At 29.2% G+C, this 21989-nt stretch overlaps 1 protein-coding gene across 1 annotated transcript in view; it reads left to right on the top strand.

Annotated features, from left to right (window-relative positions):
* Nucleotides 1-21989, top strand: part of LOC112684407 (protein split ends) — a 51238-nt gene that overhangs the window by 8460 nt on the left and 20789 nt on the right. Inside the window, exon 2 of the mRNA XM_025555933.1 lies at nt 17196-17444. Within this exon, the coding sequence (XP_025411718.1) occupies nt 17196-17444 (249 nt within the window). The remainder of the gene's footprint in view (nt 1-17195; nt 17445-21989) is intronic.

The raw sequence follows: 21989 nt of genomic DNA, 5'->3' as shown, positions 1-21989 counted from the left end.
TATTAGTATAGCTTTTTAATGTGTGGTTAATCATTTTTTTTTTTTTTTGACAGAATTCAATAATTAGAGTATCGCTAAATTACCTACATGTTTTTTTTTTTTAGTAACTAGCAATTCACGAGTAATTTTTATAGTTAAACAAATTATTTGTGCATATTTGTTTAATATTAAATGGCTGTTAAATGCAAACTGATACACTGAATTAAAGGAATTCAATCCAGCCAAAAATGAATTTATACTTTCTATAATAATATTTAATATTTTTTAATTTTAATAAATGTATGTTTTGAAGGTTCATAATAAATAATTTAAAATATTTCAAAATATAAGACGGATTATTAAAGTCCAGATCTTAATTGAATCTATAATTATTTCAACAACTTTTATTACGTACCTAACGTTATTATTATTGAATGCAAAATTAATTCCGTTCATACATAACCGAAAAATTTGTAATTTTTAAAATGGTAAAAAATAATATCTGTTCCTTGTTGATCCGCGAAAATCCTATTTTGTTTATATTTTGAGTGCACCAATAACAATTGACTAATTCTGAGTATTTACTAATCATTGTTAAGGTAGACACGTGTCAATGATGTGTGAATTTATATATATTTCTAGAATGTAGAACTTATGCTGTTATTATTCATAATGTCCTTGCTATTTTATTTTATCGTTTTTATAGATTATTATGCGCTTACTTCTTAGTTACACGTTAAACCTGAGACGTTAATAAAACTCTTAAGGTTTTTTTTATCTTGATGTACCTGTATTTAAACTAAACCATGTAGGTATCTGATTCATAAATGTTGGGTATTTATATTTGTATTTTGATGTTTTATTACATATTATTTTATTTTAAAAATACTCGAAAAATGTTATAGTTTCATTTTTCTATATATATATTAGTTGTTTGTACACGTAATTTCTAAATAAATCTAAATGATTATGGCGTATTAAAATGTATTTACCTGGTGTTGGTTATAACAGAGTTTTCAATTAAAACTGTTATCATGTAGAAAATAGTATAATTTTTGATGAAATGTAATTAGTTTATTGGATAATTTATCATAAAATCTAAGATAAAAAAATAAACAGTTCAATTCTAACAATGTTGAATCAACAAGAATATTTTAAATAAACAATGAAATCATTAAACATTCATGATTGATAATATATCTTCTTATCTATAATCTAAATTGATCGCTTCCATGTAGATATCGATGCTTGTTTATTGAAAACTATTAAATATTAAGCTCATCATAATTATTTTATAATTATAAAAAATACTATATTATATTATTTATTATTTTAAGTTTACAAATTTGCACACGAAATAAATCGAATCTTCGAATATTTTAATTATACTTTTTTATACGTCAAATTATACTTTTATAAGTAACAAAGATAACTTTTATGCACAACTTAATTTTTAATAGGCTTAAGTTATCTTTATAATTTATAGTCTTTGATAATCAATGATCTCGTATTTTCATTTCGTATATTCGCCATCGAATGCTTTTGGAAAATTTGATTTCAAAATTAAAAAATTATAATGTATAAATAAGAATTTATAGTTACTTTTCGAAAATTTTGTGTACAAACTGATTGTTGAAATGGTTCTAAAATCCAATCCGTCAGAAAATTACATTTATTCATACATAGGTACAAATTTATTATATTCTCGAACAGAAAGGAATAGGTGGTCAATCGGTGAATGAATCATTCACAATTTGAAAGGCAAAAGTTATTTTTTAGAATATGTATAGAATATATTTATATTTTTATTTTTATTTTAAGATGTGCTAAATATTAGGTTTATTTATGTTAGGTTTAGGCAAATTGTATTTTATAAATATTGTAAAGTTATAAGTTATAAGTTAGCACGTGTTACTTATTATATTTTAATTTTTACAAACTGACTAACTCTTTATATTTCATTATTCGGATCGACAAATTTACTATGAATATAATTTCTTTGTTTACTAAATATTCTAATGGTAATTTTGAAAATATTGTGTGTTATTTACTTTATTAATCTTTTAATTCTATTGACTTAACTATAAAAAAATAGTTTAATTTTGTATTCTACAAATGTCATACATTGCTATTAAATTATAATTTTGATAGCTACCAATTAGTTATTAATGATATTAAAAGTGTTGATGCCAAAAACTATAATTTTTATTTTTTACATAAAAGTCATTTTCATCGCAGAATTAAAGTTACTACTTTTTAAATGTATATTGGGATTAATATTTAAAATTGTTACCCGTTTTGTTTTATGTTATTGTAATACTTCTTTAGATATAGTTTAACCCTTAACTACACGCGCTGGTGTACTTTGTACACCAATATTTTTGTTTATCTTGATCTGTTTTGGTTTTTATTTGTTTTAAGTTATTCTCCTCATCTAACCATTTCTTATCTAATATATAATAGTTATTAATCCATTTCAGTCGTCATTTGATGTTTGTAGTCGCACAAATAAGCTCCGTCTTAAAATATTTTTGTATCGGTGAACGAAATACACCGCGCGTGTAATGTAATAATGTAAGTAATTTTTACGTCTTATATTAACTGATAATTCCGTTTATTTTCCTAATATTTAATAATTATATAATAAATATATTATTTAATCATATTATAATTATTATTATAGGTCAAAGCTTACACCAAATGATGTGAATGACATATTAGATATGGAAACGTAAAAATTATTTGACAATAAGATATTTTTAATTTTATCAATTATAATATAGTAATAACATTTTTTTTAAAAAAATTTTTTATAATTAAATTTAAAGCAATATTAAATAGTACTTTGTTCTTTTATTAGTAAATAAAGTCAAATATATATGCAATACGACATTGATTTCTGTGTAAAACAAATTGGTGTATAAAATACACCGCACGTGTAATTATTGAAAAAAAAATGGCGCGTGTAGCTAAAAGTTAATTTTTTTTATAGTAAAGTGAATTCCGGCAGTTCTTATATTAAGTTGGTAAAAAAAAAAAAATAGATATTTTTGATTTTCAGTACTAACAGGTGTTCAAGAAGTTCAATGTAGATATTAAGCTGCAACCATAATTGTGAGTTGCATGACAAGTGGTAGATTCATAAACTGGTTCAAAAATAAATTAAACCGGTTCAGGTATACATGTACTTTTTTATGGCAACGTGTTCGATTTTCTTGAATCGTTGGTAGTACGCCTTGAAATCTTCTATAGACTATTATTTTTTTTATTTACAAAACGGTGCATTAGTGTAAAACATAAATCTTTTATATAAGTGGTTTACTGGTTATTTCTGTGTGGGTGACATATATTTATGTTTATTTAATGGATTTATGTAAATAACATCTATGAAAACTTATTGTGTATGCCTTTAAATTAGATGATCATATTCGAATGTCATATTGTCATATAATTTAATATTATAATCAAATTAAAATATATCAACCACTTATCTAAAATAAGCGTTACAGATACCTATTTTATCATTTATATAATTGATTTTGTTTTCATTTATAGTAAAAATTGAATAGTCTTTAATGATAACACATGGGCTCTAGAAAGTTATGTTGGTTAAACCTTCATTGTTGGTCTATAGCGTGACAGGGCAACGAACTTTATTAGATGTATAGTCTACCATAGAGGAGTATGGTAGTGTTGCTCGTTACTTGAATATTATTCTTAAAAATCTGTCGGCGCCGTCTTGTACGGTTTATAAATGTAAATTATATGTGATCCCGAGACAATGAGTATATGACGAACACGATTTCAATGAAATTCTGCTGTTGTCGAGTGTATAGAGTAGGTCACCAACATCATGGCCGTTGGACGACAATAAATTGACGTTCGGCTTTCTCATCATTCTCTTGATGAATATTCGGGCAATGTATTCCGTAAATGTTTTTCAAATTTAAGCGTTTTTGTTTTTTGGTTTGAATTTGGGGAGGATAATCTCTAAGTATCGCATCTTATGATTCTTTAGTGTTCGCGAACAGTTTTTCATTTTAGTTGATTTACTTAGTTTAGTCTAATTCTAAAGACGATGTATTGTACTCGTGTTTGTGCAAAAAAAAATAGTACCTATTGATAACGAATGTGAAGTTTTTTTTTGTTTAAATTGTTTAAATATTGATTATTCCTATTTCCAAGATAATATCGTGCGCCCGCTCATAATTTTACTGGGAATATAAAAATAATAAACACCAGCAATGTAAGTTATTATTAGAAATAAAATAAGTCAACTGATAAACTTGTAATAATTAGTAAGTCGATAAAATTATTATACTTCACGTCCCCGTTCACACACATTATTTACATACGAGTTATTACGTTTCTATGAAATTTTTGTCGGCGTGTGTATATATTCCGTCATTGACGCTACTTATAAAGTCTTAGTTTTGTTTGTTTACTATTATTTCTTAGTTCTATATAAAAAAAAAAACCTTCTATCTAACGCTCTTTTTTTATTATTTATATTATAAATATAATATAATATTCTCAACCATGAAAAAATAATGATGCTGTACAGTATTGATAAACAGTGAAAATTGCAGTCTTATTTCATGGCGATTGCACGACAAAACATGAGAGGAGTAGCAAACGCAAAGCACGTATTTAACTTGATCACTAATAATATGATATATAGTGAATATTCAATAAAATAATAGTGGTAATAATTTTTTTTTAATTTACAAATTTAACCGTTGTTTTTACAGTTTCACTTCGGGGATTTAACATTTCTTGATCATATACAATCGCATCATTATAATTATTAAGAATAACGTATCATCGCGGTATACCTATTTGTACCTTGTTTTGGCAAATATCTAGTGTAACCTACAACTGATACCGTCGTGTTTACATACATCACTCATTAATGATGGCTCTTGAATGTTATAATAATCTTATTATATATTCGTGTCGCGTCTTTGCTTCTTTAAATGTATTAATTTTTAACTTTTTATCAAATCAAGGTCTATAGATTTAATTGCACGTCATAGATTTTAAAATAAAATGAGTGTTGAATTGTCAATTATTTTACATTGTTGATAGGTTTACAGTTGTAGTGGGTTGTATGAGGTTGGTAGACGGTGTTATATTAAATACGTAAAAATCGACCATGGTTCAACAGAGAAATAATTGGTGTTATCTCGCCATCAAAATTAAAAGTTTATTGTTTCCCCGTGCGGCGAAGGTTTTGTATGTGCGTGTGTGTGTGATAAGTTTCATATTTGTGAAGTTTTCTCGTATCATTTTTGTGTAATCAACATTAACCGTTGAACTCCAAATCAAACATTCATTTTCATTTACATTATTGCCAACACTGCCGTGTGTTCGCTACGCGATGGAAAAAAATTAATTTTTCGAAAACAACGAGTCAATGACGAGTTATTTTTTCTTAGTTGACGAGAATGATATGGGACCAAGGGAATTGGAATTCGACCAGATGACTGTGTTAAAAATTAGTCGTACTTAGTTTAAATTCGTACTTAAAGTTTACATTTAGTCGTACTTAGTTTATCGCACGCGCGACAGAATACCAAAGAAAAAAAAAAAAGATATTATAAATCTATCAACGGATATTACATTTTGGCTTCGGGATCTTAAGAACCATCGATGGCGAAGGAGATAATGTAATCATAATGAATTGACCATCGTCGTCAGAAAGGGGACGAGCGCGCGCGCGGGGCGAATTGTCGTAATAGCAGCAGCAGGTGTGGTCTCAATCAGTCATCATCGAAAATCCTACCGGACGCCGTCGTCTGTCTTCGTCGGAATTAAGTGTACCTAATGTATACGACGCATCGAATAATACAATCTGAAAGCGGTATATTATTGTACGAACGATACGCGCACGCGCGCGCGCGTGTGTGTACTCAACAAATAATAATATATATTCTGCTCACCGTTATGTAACAATATCAGGATGTGATGATTGCGCTCGCGCGCTCGTAGGTACGTTAAAATTGCGTGCAGTGGTATAAGAGACGAGTCCGTCGGTCGTGCACACAACGTCGCACAAATCCGCTTTATCTATAATAATAATAATAATATATTCCTAGGTAACGTGTACTTTCTCTTCGGTTGCCGCACATACGTTTACACGCGTACGTACATACATGTACACGCAACTCGCAACGTGTACTTATTTTACTTGACAGCGAAAACAACGCGCTACGACATTTTTGCAACTTGACCGTGCGTGCGGTGCCTTTTTTTTTTTTTAACACGTGTACTCCCTACACACCATGCGCGCGCGTAATCGATACACAGTAACGCGTACATAGCTTTACCGGCGGGTAAAGCTTCACCTACGCGTGACCTGTGTCCGGGGACCCATATCGTGTGCTTGTTTCGCCTCGATCCACGCGGAACACGATGTCGATAATATCCCGAAAAAAAAAACATCCCTATGAGCGTATATGTATCGATCACATCGTCTCGGGCACGGTATAGCAATGACAATATACGGTAGTTATGACTGTCGCGCGTAGTTTCATCGCGCTCGATAGTTTATCAACCGATAACGGTGCGTCACTGGTTTTTGGCGTGTGCGCGCGATTTACGTTATTAAAAATATCGCGGCGAATTGGCACGGACAACGCGAGCGTGCCCGGGACACACCTGGTGATGTTGAACTATACACATTTACGCGTACGCGTTTATTTAACGTTATTAGACGCGTTTCGTGTGTTTATCATAATTTAATACGTATATTTTGAGAATTGCGGTAAAATCGTTGGTACAATGTGGGTCATTGTATGTAACAGTAAAAAACCGAAAACGGTTACGCGCGCGCACGAGAATCGAGAGCAGCACATCAACGTGGCGGCGGCTGGCTAACGGAATGAGAAAATGCCGCTCGGATAAACGCTGCCACCGCCAATGAATCGGGCACAGCAGCAGCACCATCACTTTTATTATTATTATTGTTCAAAGTTTCTATCGGCGGCGCACGATGCGGTCGTGTGGGCGGTGGTTGATATTGCAGCGGGTCTTATACTTTCTTCTTAGTCGTGTCGTCTCGTTCCTCTGCTTCGTGGGTCCGTGCCCCGTGGTAGCTGAAATTTCATCGCGCGTGTCTAATCGAAAATAGACCCGAATTTTTGGTAAAAAAAAAAATAAAAAAAATAAAAACCATCACCGCTTTAATGTCACCGTGGCTTTTAATGGTAAAATGTCTACGAGCAAAACAAATATAAAAAAAAGCAATCGACCTAACAGCAGGCGCTCGTTTATTGCAATAATTTTTTTTATCGTTTCGCCGCCGGTTGTTGAGCATCGTGAATTTTTATGTTTATATATTACAAGCCGTCGTACTCGTTCTAAATTAATAATTGTTGTGGGTGAATAACCCAGCAAGAACGTTGTCGAAGGTGTCGGCAGTAGCCAGTAGCAGCAGCGCAGCAGCAGCGTTCATAATATAGCAGCAGCGGTGCGTGTGGGGTTTAGCGTAGTAGTAGTATAGGATCGACCGTCACGGATCAAAATACCGAAATGGCAACGCCGCACTACTGCCGCCGCCGTCGGTTCTCTTTTTTCCCTCCTCGTCCGCACCGCTGGAGCGTGCACACCACACCGTAACATCGCTCCGTGTGTACACACAATACTACATGCCGTCGGCGAGCAGCAGCAGTAGTAGTAGTAGAAGTAGTAGTAGTAGTAGTAGTAGTAGCAGTAACAGTTCGTCTCGTCTCTTTTGCTCCTTATACGTTTCTTTTTCTTAGCAGTCATCTCTTTTTTTCGCTTCTTCTTATTATTTCACCCCGAACATTCTTACGCTCTGTACCCCTTACTATGAACACGTCGGGCGCGTTTATTGAAATGACACGAAACTTAGCGCGCACATACACAATTCACATAGCATTTTATTTTTCTCCATTACAAAATAAGATAAAATATTTTCCTGCCCGAGTTCGGCGTCGTGTACCGAATGCGTACGCTCGTCGGTGGCCGAGAAAACTTGAGAGCCAGGCTCGGAAAATAGAAATAAGAAATAAATACAAATATGTGTCACACACGTATAAATATGTGATTACGGTGTGCTCGGTAGAAATTTCGCAACATCTCTTCCCCAAGCCTCAGCATATGCGTGCACTAGCATGAACAAAATATTGAAACGGCGTGTTCGATTCGTCGACATTGGCAAGAGAGTCGACGCGATAAAAATAACATGTGCGTGAGACGATGTCGTGATAAATATTGTGTATATATAAAACTATATTTATTTTAAATAGGAGGACCGCACAAGAGCACATTTTTTCGAAAGGAATTACAGAAAGGCGTGGTCTTCTTTATTAGCTAATGATGTGCGTGTTGCTGCTGCTAAGGGATAATATTATGTCCGTGGTGAGACGACGCGGGGTCCATCGGGCGTACAAAAAAAAAAGATCCTACGAATCCCGTCAAACCGGTTGTGTTCCGTGTGCTCGTCGTTTTCAAAAATTGAATTTATCGTGTTCAGATGTACGCGTTATAAAAACCCAACAAGAAATTCGTTTTGAAAAATAATGCGTTCTAGTCCACCACGTTTTTTTTTTTTTTTTTGGCTTAGCTATGACATCGTAGAAAATGCTTCGTAGTCATTGAAACGGATTTTTTTTTTTTATTTTCTTTGTAAACAAAACTCGAATACATATTATTATTATTGTTATGAATGAGAAATAACACCGCGCGTACTATGCGTGTGTGTCTAAGTAAATATAATGTTGTCGGTTCAATAGTAAATTTAGAATCGGTAGGTTATGCGTTGTTGTGAAACCCGTGGAAGTATTAACGTGAAAAAATATTACCGACCAAAAGTAATAAAAAAAAAATTAGTATTAAACTTCTGGGCCGAGCATGCTATGTGTTGACGACTTCCAAGGGTAGTGGCGGTGGCGTCGTCGTTGTTAGTGTTGTTGGTCCGTCCGCCTGGGGCACGGCGACGTTGTGCGTGAGTGTGTATCGATGTGAAAGCCGCCAGGCCGAGCACATAGTTGTATATTATGTGCATGGTGTGTGTGTGTGTGTGTGTGTGCGCGCGCACCGTTAGGCAACGTGGCGTGCGGGGCCAGCCTGGACACACACATACACGCACGCACGTACGCACGCACACACAGACGTGCTTGAATCGTTAGGTCGGTGGGCGAACTCCGTTGCCGGGCCGCCACAGCAGTTGAGTTGACGGTGCGCAGGGAGAGGGGACCCGGCTGCCTGCGATGCTCGGGAATCGAACCGCCGACCGAGCCGAACGACCGCGTCGAGTTTTATTTTTCCCAATGGGTTTAGTTTTGTTTTCAGTTTTTTTTCCATATTTTACTATTTTTTTTTTTTTTTTTGTTTTTTTGTCATGACGTTGTGATCTTCGTCGTAGTTTTAATTGCACTTTATACCGAACTCCCTTGTCGCTCTACCGAAATTGCCCGAAACGCCACTCATGTACGTCGGTACCACTCATTTACTGTTTATTATTACATATTTACTACAATCGCTGAGAAATCCTACTCCGCGTGATAATATATAACATTATATTTTAAAATTACGCACAAACACCAAAATAACCCAAAAATCGTTTTAAAATATCTCATAGTTTTCCGAACAAGGTTTTTGTTCGACGATTTACGATTTATATAATACATGTCCAATAATATAATAATATATTAAAAATGTTATTTTAACTCTTTTTTTTTTTTTCTGTGTTACACCGTTTTCGTAGATCTCCATCGTATTTCCTTTATTTTTTCCAATATTAATTTCTACAGTAGTTAAGTTTTTCTTTACACGTGTCATTTGATTATACGTGCAAACGCTTAGTTACATTTTTACTTGCAATTGGAAGTATCGATAGGCATATAAATGATTAAGCGTATATAGATACATAGACTGTATATATTCTTTATATATGTGATCTTACAATTTTTTTTTTTTTTTGACATTGGGTCAATATAATAATAATATAATACCTAGAGATTGTAATTTGCTGTTATTATAGAGTGTAACTCAACAACATTGTGACGCTAACGGATAACATCGTAAAACTGGATTCACCTATTCCTTTATAACGTTAATAATTATTGTTATTATGTTAATTCATTTAGGCGTGACTCGATGGTAGATTGTCTTTACACGACAGCTAATGTCATGGGTCCAGACAGTATCGTATTTCCTTCCCCTGAATATCCTTTGGGGAAATAATTCCAATTTTTTTTTTTATTAATTTATGTGCAATACCTGAATACACGGATTACTCTTATATTGGAAAACATGAATTATCACTGTATCGATTTTTTATACATAAAGCATTAGTGAAATTGCATTAAATTGATAGCTTATAAACTATATTTTAATAATTAATTAATATTTTTTATATCGAACTTTTTCCTTTACGAATTCGAATTTTATTTATAATATCTACAACAATAATAATATTAAATTATTTCCAATAATTATACTATTGGTTTTCTTAGTTACAGTTTGAAACTTTACCAATAATGTACGTGTTGCAAATTGAATTGTATGAATTGTTGGTCGTTTGGTATGTTTAACATATTGTTTTGGGTTACTAATGGAATATAACTTATAATTATATACGTTTTAATACCAATGAGTTTAATTTATATAATTATTTTTATTATAAATATCGTATACTAAACCTTTATCATATTTAGAAAGTAATTAAACTAAATGATTTATAATATTTTTAAACCATTCTTTTAGTTTTAACTAATTATATTAAGTTGTAAATTTAATTTTAAAATAATAGAATAAAATGTTTTTAATGGAAAATTAAAACTTGGTTTTCTTATAACTTTCAATAAAATTATTATAAATATCTAATAAATAAATAAAAAATAATTTGATTATCAACAAGAAATTAACAATAATATACTTATAAGTAGGGAACGGATTTATATGTTATAAAAATACAGAAATATGTACATATATATGTAAGTATAATTTATAAAATATGTGCTAAAAACATCCAAATATGTGGGAAAAAAAAATTTAAAAAAAAAAGTGATTATTATTATTAAATTATCAAAAAGATTTGTTGCATTGAATTATTACAATATTTTGTAAATTATCAAATGTTAAATGTCGCCTATTAGGTATCAAAATATTTTTAAAACGGCTAAATTATTGTTTCACATCAACCGATGTATTAAAAGCATATTTCAAGTGCATACTATCAGAAGGAGATAATTCCAAATTTTTAAAAGTTTGTCTGCCATTCATTATGTCATTGATTGTTTTAAAATCAATATTGCCTGGAATTTTTTTCTGTAACAGCATGAATTTTCTTTTTTACGACATCTATTGGTACGCTTACGAGTTTTAATCACTGATTTAACAATTTGCATACTATCATTTGGCGACACATATTTTATTAATAATTTTGTTAAATTATTTTTAATTAAAATTAAATTATTTTCAATGTTTCATTTTGCTTAATATTTTGAGCTTTTCCAATAGCGATAAAAGTTTCTGGAACTAATTTTGAAATAATTTCTTGTATTTTCGTACAAAGAAGACGTATGAATGATGAAATGATAAAAATATGTTTAAAAATATTTAAAAATTAGTGAAATATGTAAAAATATATAAAATAAAAGTATCATAATTTTAATAGGAATTATTTAAATCATAAACATTTCTTATCGAATCTTAAATATCTCGTTTTAATAAAAATATGCATTTAAATATAAATCCGTTCCCTACTTATAAGATAGATTTAATATTATAAATTATTTGTATTATTATTGATGGAGAATTTTAAATTTTGGGCTTGTGGTACTATTATGTATTAAATAATCAGGCCCGAAATGGTCCTCAAGTCACTCAAAGCCACTGCACTTAATGAGTTTTCGTTTTTGAGGAATTTTGTTAAAGGTAGCTAAAATGTTTGTGAGCTATAAAGTTATGTTTTTTTTTGTGCAACCAAGCTGTGAAAAAGGTAAGCAAACAAGTTGTAGCCAATATTAAAAGGTACATGTTTTATTAACTGCAAATTTTTTGCACGAATTCATTATAAATTATATATTTTATAGCGTTTATTAAATATTAATAAAAACGTAAAGCCATTAATTTATTTTATAATAATTGATGACTGAGCAAATGATTAACCTAAAACAGTTCCATATTGAACATAAAATTTCGATGATTCAAATATTTTTGTTGCTAAGTTAATGATTCTAAAAATATAACTGTAATTGATGCTATTAATTAAATGTTTTTATATAATAACTAGATTTTATCAATTTGTGAAAAAGTATTTAATAAAACGCATTTTTTCGAATAAAAATATATTTTAGAATGTTTATAAAAAAAAAAAAATACAAATAACTTATTTAGATTATACTTTGGAATGTGTTTGAATGTGTTTATATGTGTTAATATGTTTCTTACATTTGCATATTTAATTCTGTACTTATAACTAGCAAAAATATTTTGTTTTTATTAAGACATATGATATTATAATTTAGTTATAATAAAATGTAGAAAATAATATGCCAAAAAAAGTATTTGTTAGATACAATAAATGAGTGTGTAAGAACTTCACTCAATAAGCAATGGCTAGTATTTTTTTTTACAAATTTGAATAGATTGAGCCATTTGAATCGTTGAATTCGTTTGACTGCATCTCAATTTTTTTTATAAGAGTACATTTTTATTTTTCTAAATTATTATAATCATACATTTTTTTTTTGTGTGAGTAAATATTGACTTTTAAATATGAAATTGTATATAAGAAAACATTAATTAATTTTATTATTTATTATAAAATGTATATCTTATTATATTTATATATTAATGTATCATAGCTTATTAATTCTAAGAATACTGTCGGTAATAATTTCCGTTGTTAATTTATGGAAATGAAAATTTAAATACATGTTTAATTTGTGAGATTAATCATAATAAGTAGTCAGTCATATGTTACGAATAATAATTGATATATTTTCTTGGAATTCAAACATAAATCCGCTTATAAGTCAAAGCTAATAGTTATTTATAATACATTTTCTTGTACAATTACCTACAACACCTTACGAGAAAGTGGTTGAGAATTAAATTCAAACATGTCTCTGTAGTTTTTCTAATTTAATTCAAAAATCGTTTTTCTCTCCGCTCCAATTTATTTTATATTTATTTTTTGTGACCTAAAAATAGGTCTTTGTTTTTATAATATATTTCTACCTATTTAATGTTATCAAATGAATTTTTATAAATATTTTATTCTAAACAAATTATCAATGTATTATAAAATGTATATTTTGTAAATTTGTTAATAGTTATGAAGTACGATCATTACCAGGACTTGTAAGTTCATGCATTTGCATATCAATCTTGCAAAGTTGTATTTAATGCTAGATGACATAGAAATACATTTCATTGTACCACGGTTAAATATGTGAAACCTTATTTTGTATGTTTTTGCATATTTGGCATATTTTTGTATATTTGGCATATTTATGCATATTTCTATTTTATCGGGCATATTATACAACAATCTATCAAAAATCTAAATGGAATATATATATAAAATTAAAAATATAAATTTTGTTATCTTTTCTTTTTTATATTCTTGATACTCGTATATTTAATGAATAAATTTCTTTCAAAAATTTCAGACTTAAAATATATTACTGACAGAGATAAACATTATATGCAATTCATGAAAGTTCAAGATTAGTGTTAAATAGTATTTGAAATCTATATTTTTTTTTAATTGTGACAAAAGAATTAAATATAGCTATAAAAAAAAAGAATAGATAATTCATGTTATTTCAAAAATTATAAATAATGATTTTTTTTAAGTATGTATTTTTTAAGTGCATAATTTTAGATATCTAGTGCATGTAAATCCATATTTTTTAATTTTTTTAGGCATATTTCAAAGCATATTTTGCCAATTTTAAGTGTATAAATGCATGCTTATTTAGGCTTTTTTAGAGCATGAACTTACAAACCCTGGTTATTACACTTGGAACATTTTCATGGTTCCTTTACCTCAAAATATTAGTCTAAATTGACTTTATATTACATTTTTAGATTTCAAGAGATTTTAAATTTTATATAATGAAAATCAGAAAACAACTTGATTTTAATTTTCTAATTATTAAAACTTATTAAAAAATATGTTAAATTGTGTAAGTAAAATAAAATATTAACTCAATTTCTAAAATCCAGAATCATTAAATTAAAATTTGTTGAGTTGAATTTAATTGTTTTCAATGTATATTGATTTTTAATTTTTACTAAGTAAAAATAAGTAGAGTAAGTCTTAATCTATTTTACTTATTGAAAAAGTGAAAAATTCTTTAACCAACTTAGTATAATGTACTCATAAAGCTTTTTGTTAAACTTATATATTAGCTGGTTGTGAATGAATAAGCTAAAGTGGCGGAGTTTATTTTATTATTATATAGTTATCCCTTGCTTTTTTAAAAAATAATATACATTTAAACCGAATTGTTGAATTGTTAAGTTGTAAGATTATCTTTCAAATATTTTTAAAAATAGAATAAAAGGTGAATTCAGAGGTTATATCATAAGTTCAAAGCTGTATAGAGGCCAAATACCGTCTGTAATAATAACAGTTATTGTACTATTTATAATTTAACGTATTATAATTTAAGCAAGAAGGGTTTGATAAATAGCTTCTCACTGTTACATTTAACCTCGTGTCCAGCGTTATTTCAAGATAGCAACAACCAATTTTTATTTTTATTTACTTTATAGTTGCTCTTATCGCTGTAGTAGTATTTTTATCTGTAGGTCAATAATTAAGTTGACATATATATTTGGTTGAATGAATTACCAACGACAAATATTTGTATCTCACTCACTATTTATTTATTTTAAGAGTTTTTTTTTAATTTAATTTTTTTTAATTAAAGTAGTTTATTCAAAAACGTATTATTACAGCACAAAGATTAATTTGTAAAGATTAATAACAAAATTTATTTTGGTTTATAATGTTATAATATTTTATTTGTTATTTGTATTGAATAATATTTTCGAATAGTAATAGGTCAACAATTAATGCGTATAAATATAAAATAAAGGATGATGATTAAACTTTTAAATTTGTTATTTTGAGAACTTTTATGTTTTGTGTAATAAAATATTTATATCTTAAACGATAAAATAACAATGTATCTTTCTCATTGGTTTCATTTATAAAATAGTAAACGAGAATATTATGTAAAATATGTGTAAAACCCAATTTTTGTCGTTACTGGAAATATTTTTCTTTAGCGTTATCGGGTCGCTTAAAAACATCACACCGATCTATAATAAAAGTAGTTCTGACATGGAGCTATTTACTAATCCTTAATGTGCAGTAGATGTGTACAAAATTTCAACGAAATTGCCCAGGTGTATTATAAAAATAACTATTTATAACTTGAGTTGGATAAGTTTGTCGATCATGTTTTATTTTAATAGCTGATAAAAATATTTTTCTTAAAAACAGATGAAAATGGATAAGTTTGGATGAGTATGTTTTTACTACTTCGTAAAAGGTCTAAGCGATCTTGTTAAAATATTGTAATTATATTTATATGATATGGATTATGATATGGATTATGATATGTGATATGTATATACGACTTATAAAATTAGTTATAAATTGAATTGTGTAAAACTACAATGATAGCTTATTCCGATGTTTAATACATTTAAGAAATGTTAAACACGAACTCGGAAACAAACAATTTCATTTCGCCAATTTATAAATATTAAAATGTTGTTTTACAAGGTTTTGTTGTAAATTGTATTAGTAGTATTAAAACACAATAGTTCGTTTACGTTACGGTATGTGTAGCGATACTGTAGCCACTATACTCTCAATGTTTTTTTTTTTCATTTTTCTTTGAAAATGAATTCAAATTTACGCGTAATTATCCGAGGACCAAGGTTTTTCGCATATTAATTACTATATTTTCACTATGCAAACGCAATCAAATCGTGATCATGGAAAAACCCTAATTATTATAATAATATTTCATGTACTGCGAAAGCGCACTTGTCGAGTACTAAACTGTAAGCTCGGCCGCAAGAAAACGTTGCGTATGCGTCATTATAATAAAATAAATGTATAGTTTTTGGCGTTTTGTGGAGAACGTTTAGTACAACAATTTGTATTCTTATCTTTTTGTTTAATCTTAAAAGGGGAATTTCGAATACTTAGTGTTTAATGAGAACTCAATGATTACTGCACTGCTTGCTATCGGTTTTTTACTCAAGCTGTGTCGTATACGATTTGGAAGACGCAGTGTTATTGCAATAGGCACACCGAGCGAAGACGACCAACGTTTGCGGTACATTTGCTTGAGCAAAAAAAAAAAAAAAAATTAATCGAAGTTGTACAGTGCAAATTTACTGTCAACGACATGCAACATAGTACGTAAAAAAAAGTGCTGAGCGCACTGTGCTTTTTTGCACGTTCATCACCGGTGCGTTTGAAGTGAATACGAAATTTACCATCGCGTTGATCGATGACTGACACTACTCGAGCGACGGAAACGTGGTTTCGTCGAGCGCATTAAAATTATGTGTTTGTAACCGTTGTTTTTTTACTCGAGTGTGCTCTGGGGCATCGGTCAACCGATGGTCCGTACACGATCTGCAAAATCTATCATCTTTTCTCTTTCACGCGTTTGCAGCTCGTCGGTAGACTAGTGCTGTACCACCATATAGCATTATTAAATTGATTGTATAGTTCATTGTCTCACCGCCATGCGTTTCTAAATCGTAATTACTTAATATATATTTTAAGAGTTACCCCTCACAAAAGAAATGAACGAGTTCCATTTTGTTGTACCGCAGTTTTTTTCTTATCTAGTTATGTTTTTTGGTAGATGGATTTTATTTGTATGCGAGAATAGTTTAACATCTAGAACAAGATCGGAGAAATTGTTGTTGAATCCCGGCCGGGGCTTCTGTAGTTCTCTACATTATGAGGTTTTTCTTTTTACATCCCAATATAACTATTTATTTATTTTATTAATAATAAGTAATTATTATTGCACTCGCATTGTTTTCGTGTATTAATTTTTTGGATACCACGTGTATCTCTAATCTTAACTGGGCATTTGTCGTTCATCCTTCCGCTTCATCTTCGTTGTCATTATCGTTGTCATCGTAGTTTTTTTTTTAATAATGACTAAATTCAACGTGTATGTTTACCGCAGGTATGGACGCGTGCAGAGCGTTAAAATATTGGCGAGATCGAAAGAAGAGGTGGCGCTGGGTGGCACTGGCGTGTGCGCCACCGTTTCGTTCATGGACATCAAGTCCGCCTCGAAAGCGCACAACGTGGACCAAAAGATGGATGATCAGTCCCTCAGCACCGAGTACCACGAGCCCGCGGCCATACCGTCGGCAAGTCCAACCCTACCGCCGCACCTGTATCCGGCCACCGCCAGGCCGTACATCCACGGGTGAGTACGAATTGAGCAGCGCATAATCGCGCAAGTGTTTTTATAATTTAGAGAATATAAATAACACCCCCTCGACAGTTGTGATTGTTTCTATTCGTCCCAAACACCTAACCCGCACTACTGCCACCATCGCCGTTCACTTCAACGAAAAATTGAATCTCGTATGAATATTATACATATTATTAAGGGGATTGCAAACGGTCGGTTATTTTAACTAAAACATACCAATCTTTTGTCAACTGTGACAATCGACCTAGTCATGCGATTAAAATTTTGAAAACTGATTTGAATTTGGCTTTATGTCTTCTTCAGATCGATCAGTTCACATTTCCCAATTTCACTTCCTATCTATCGTCGTGTGTAAAAAATAATGTACTATTGAGTTTAAAATGTATTAATAATAAATAGTCTGTAGACTTACCCGATGTGACACGTATCGCGTCGTTAACATTTATTCTAATGTTGGTGTAGTTTTTACGATTTTATATTTTTTCTAATTATTTCATTCCCGCCTCCGCGTTTTCCGTGTGTTTTCTATGAAGTTAACCTCACTCTCAGTAATGGCGTGTTATTAATTATATCACTTTAAGGTGTATTTACAATTTACTGTTGTCGCTGTCATATTTATTTTTAATCCGAGTTATTATAATTTATTATTAACTAGAGGTAGTAATTTTTATGATTTTACATATTTGTTTCTACTCTATGAAGTAAAACGGGAGTGAGATATCTTTACGATTCACGAAACAGAATTCACAGAAAAAATATTATTTTGCATAAAAAATATTTTATAGAGGTTAGGGAATATTCAATATGTTTGAGAATATTTTATATACATTTTTGTTTTTGAAGATTTTATTTTTGGAAATATTTTTTTCGAGGATAATAATTTATATTACCTATTATTTGTTTGCAAATACATGCACGTATTACGTACATCGGCCTTTTGATAATATTGATTAACGAATACAATATTCACAATGTGAGTTATTTTTATATTCTTCTAAGTTGTTATACAAATTAATCATTAGATATCAGGGGTGATCCACGTAAGGTTAAAATTTGCATTAATACCGTATAAAAATGTATTGTAAATCAAATCAATAGTAAATTATTACATTTAGTAATTGAGAAATTTAAACCAAGTACTTAATATATATATATATTTTTTTTTAAAAAAAATTTGTATAGAGTATCTCAAAAAGGAACGTAGGATTTAAATTTGCTATAAATTAAATGTATTTCTTTTGAAAAAAACAACAATTATATCATTCTCTCCATGAGAAGTTAAGGGTTAACAGTGAAAAACAATATCGGGCATATGATCTTCCCTACTAGCCCTACAGACGATTATTATTTCCATAAAATTTACCATCATCCGATCACACGTTGCCTCATCAAGTTCGTTGAGGACACGACGAATTTCTTGCTTAAGTTCCAAGACATTTCGAATTTTGATCTGGTAAACTCATAACTTAGTGTATCCCCCCTAAAAAAAATCACAGCGTCAAGTCGCAAGATCGAAGTGAGTAGTCTCCACGCAACGAGATTAGTCTGTCCAGGAACTTCTCACACAACAGAGTGATTGTTCCTCTTAAAGTGTGACAAGTTAAAACCAAACATTTTTTATGTTCATTTAGTCCAATTAAGGCCAAAAAATTACTGAGCTCAGTAGGTATTTTTGTATGGTTACATCAAGACGGCAAAACTTGTTACACTTCAAGAGAAATATAGAAATAATAGATTTAAATCCTGTGTTATTTTTGAGACGCCCTATATTTTTAAAGTCATAAAGCATCATAAATTTTGTATTTTTAAAGAATATTTAGAGAATATATTATCTTTTTTAAACGACATAAAAACATCATATTTTAAGGATTTTAAGTGAATATTAATCCGACCTCTAATTATAACCAATTCGTCGTTGTTGAACGCATGTTATGTTGCCTCTGTTATCGTATATTTATCTACAGAATAGCGTGAGTTGAGGAGTAAAGTAACGTATAAGATTTAAATACATTGAGATAATAAAGTACGTCAACATGTGAAAAGTAAAAATACAATAACGGACATGATAGTTCATTTAAGATACTATTTAAAAAAGTTACTAATTCAGAGACAAAAGTTGTTTAGCGTAAGATAACTAATATTGGTTGCAGAAAGAAAAAATTGAAAATAATCATTACTAGAAAATCATTTGCTACTGATCATAATTAGTATAATCTTTATTAAATGTTCAATAAAGTTCTACAAATGTTCGATTTGTTTATACGAACTAAATACTAAACTTTGTACAGAATAAATTAAAAATATTTAATATTATCAATGCTTCTTATTAAATTATATTCCTATTTATTCTACAACTGATTTGTCAATTTTCTTGTATTTAATTTTTATTTGGTTAGATAAAACTTAAAAAAATAATCGATTTACTTTAAAACTAAAGTACTGTAGTTTATTATAAATAAAACTCTAAATACAAAAAGAAAACTCTGAACGTATTGAATTATTTATTATTTATTAGTATTAAAATTTTTTTTTAAACTTTTGTCAACTTTTTCATGACATTTTTGTTGCTAAATATATATACCATTTGCTGAATTAATATTTCCATAAAATGTGACGAAAATAATATTACATTTTCTAATTGATTTTCATAGCATTACATTCAACTTGTTTTTCCGTTCTCTTCTCCTTTTGTTAAAAGATAATTGATAAGCCCATAACGAAATTAAATTCAGTAAGTATTATATTAAAGTATACACTACTAAAAAAAATGTCATATTCATTTGGTTTACATTACAAACAGCTGTGGAATATAAGATATATAATACCAATAATTAACAATCGCATGTAGGTATTCAACTAAAATAGCAGTCTATCATGATAGATAAACTATATTATATTCTTAAAAGTGGCTATATAGAATGATTCAGAAATTGCGATGATTGAGGACAAATACAATAACTTAAAAATATATAGTGAGAGATTTCATTTCTACATTTTATTTTACCAATGAATAAATAAATAAATAATAATTTATTCTATTTTTAAATAGTTTTAGATTTGATTTTACCATAATTTTTTACAATAAAAAATAGTCTAAATAATTATATTTTGTATATAGTATAATATTAATTGATATGAACCGATTTGTATGTGCCAAGGTCAGAAATCAGTGCTAAATATTTAACCATTTACAGTTTGTACCCACAGCGTTACTATATTTTCCTTCATTAATTTCGACTTATGTTTTTATGCCAGAAAACATAAGGCAGATTTTTGAATAAATTAAATTTGCAATAATTTAATTATAATAAATAATATTCTAGTAAGTATTAACGATTGATTCTATTGTTTTATTTTGTCGACACTGTGGATGTTGTTAGGATCTAACTTCATACCTTCTTGTTGTCGCAGCTACGAGCTTTGGTACACTTTAAATCCATTTAAAATATTTCTGAAACATTGTGTTTCTGTTTATGTATATCTGTTAATATCATATCATATATATATATAATTCTTTAACATTTATTTGTATACTGTCTATTTAACTAATTTATCGTAGTAATGGTTTTATAGTCCATGATTGCATGCCACGTAGACATACAAATAACTACTGCTGTGGAATCGCGAACATAAAATAATAAACGCATCGAAATCATAACACTATTAATACTTTAAATTACTACTTTCGAAAAAAAATCAAATATTGAGCATTGGAATTTCATTAGTTTTAAAAATATGAAAAATGTTTCATACCAATTTATAGTTTATTGTTAAATTGAGTATGTAGACAGGTCGTTAAAATTTTAAAAATCGATATTTTTCATTGTATTCCATTCTAGTTTATGACGTGTGTATACATAACTATTATTTTTTATATTATTAAATATTTTAACTTGATTCGGTTTTAACATATTTTATAGCAATTAACATTTTAATAAAATGCATTACAATATTTATGGCGTGCAAGTTGAGACGCTATTTGAAAGAAGTATCGAGTAATTGATTAATACAATTAAAAACAATAGTTTATTTGTTGTCTTGAACTCGAAAATGGTGTCAACATAGTTTAACTGTAAAAACATACCGTTAATTTCTCGTTTTTAATCAAATACAACCTTCAACGTTCATAATTTAACACTTAATGTAAAATATTTTTCTTATTTTTCGTTACCTAATAAAAATGTTTGGTTATTTTATCATAGGTCTAAGAAAACATACGAATATATCTTAATTAATTATATCAAACAATGGGATAATATTGTTGTTAATAGGATAATGTATATATTTTATCTCATTGATAACTAAATAAAATCAGCTTTTTTAGGTTATGTAAAAAATAATAATACTCCATCGGCGGCTATAAATGGTTGAGAATTATTTAATTAGATATTCACATGCTTAGACCAGTGATTAATACTGTAATAAAGAATATTTTAGTAATAGAGAATCAACTGTTAAAATAAAATTATGAGATAAATTTACTATTAATACTACTACTACTACTACTACTACTACTACTACTACTACTACTACTAC

The sequence above is a fragment of the Sipha flava genome, unplaced genomic scaffold (assembly GCF_003268045.1).
Source record: "Sipha flava isolate LNK unplaced genomic scaffold, YSA_version1 105_pilon_pilon, whole genome shotgun sequence".
NCBI classification, from domain to species: Eukaryota; Metazoa; Arthropoda; class Insecta; order Hemiptera; family Aphididae; genus Sipha; species Sipha flava.
Note: the sequence above shows the minus strand (reverse complement) of the source record. Positions and strands in the feature narration are given on the sequence as shown.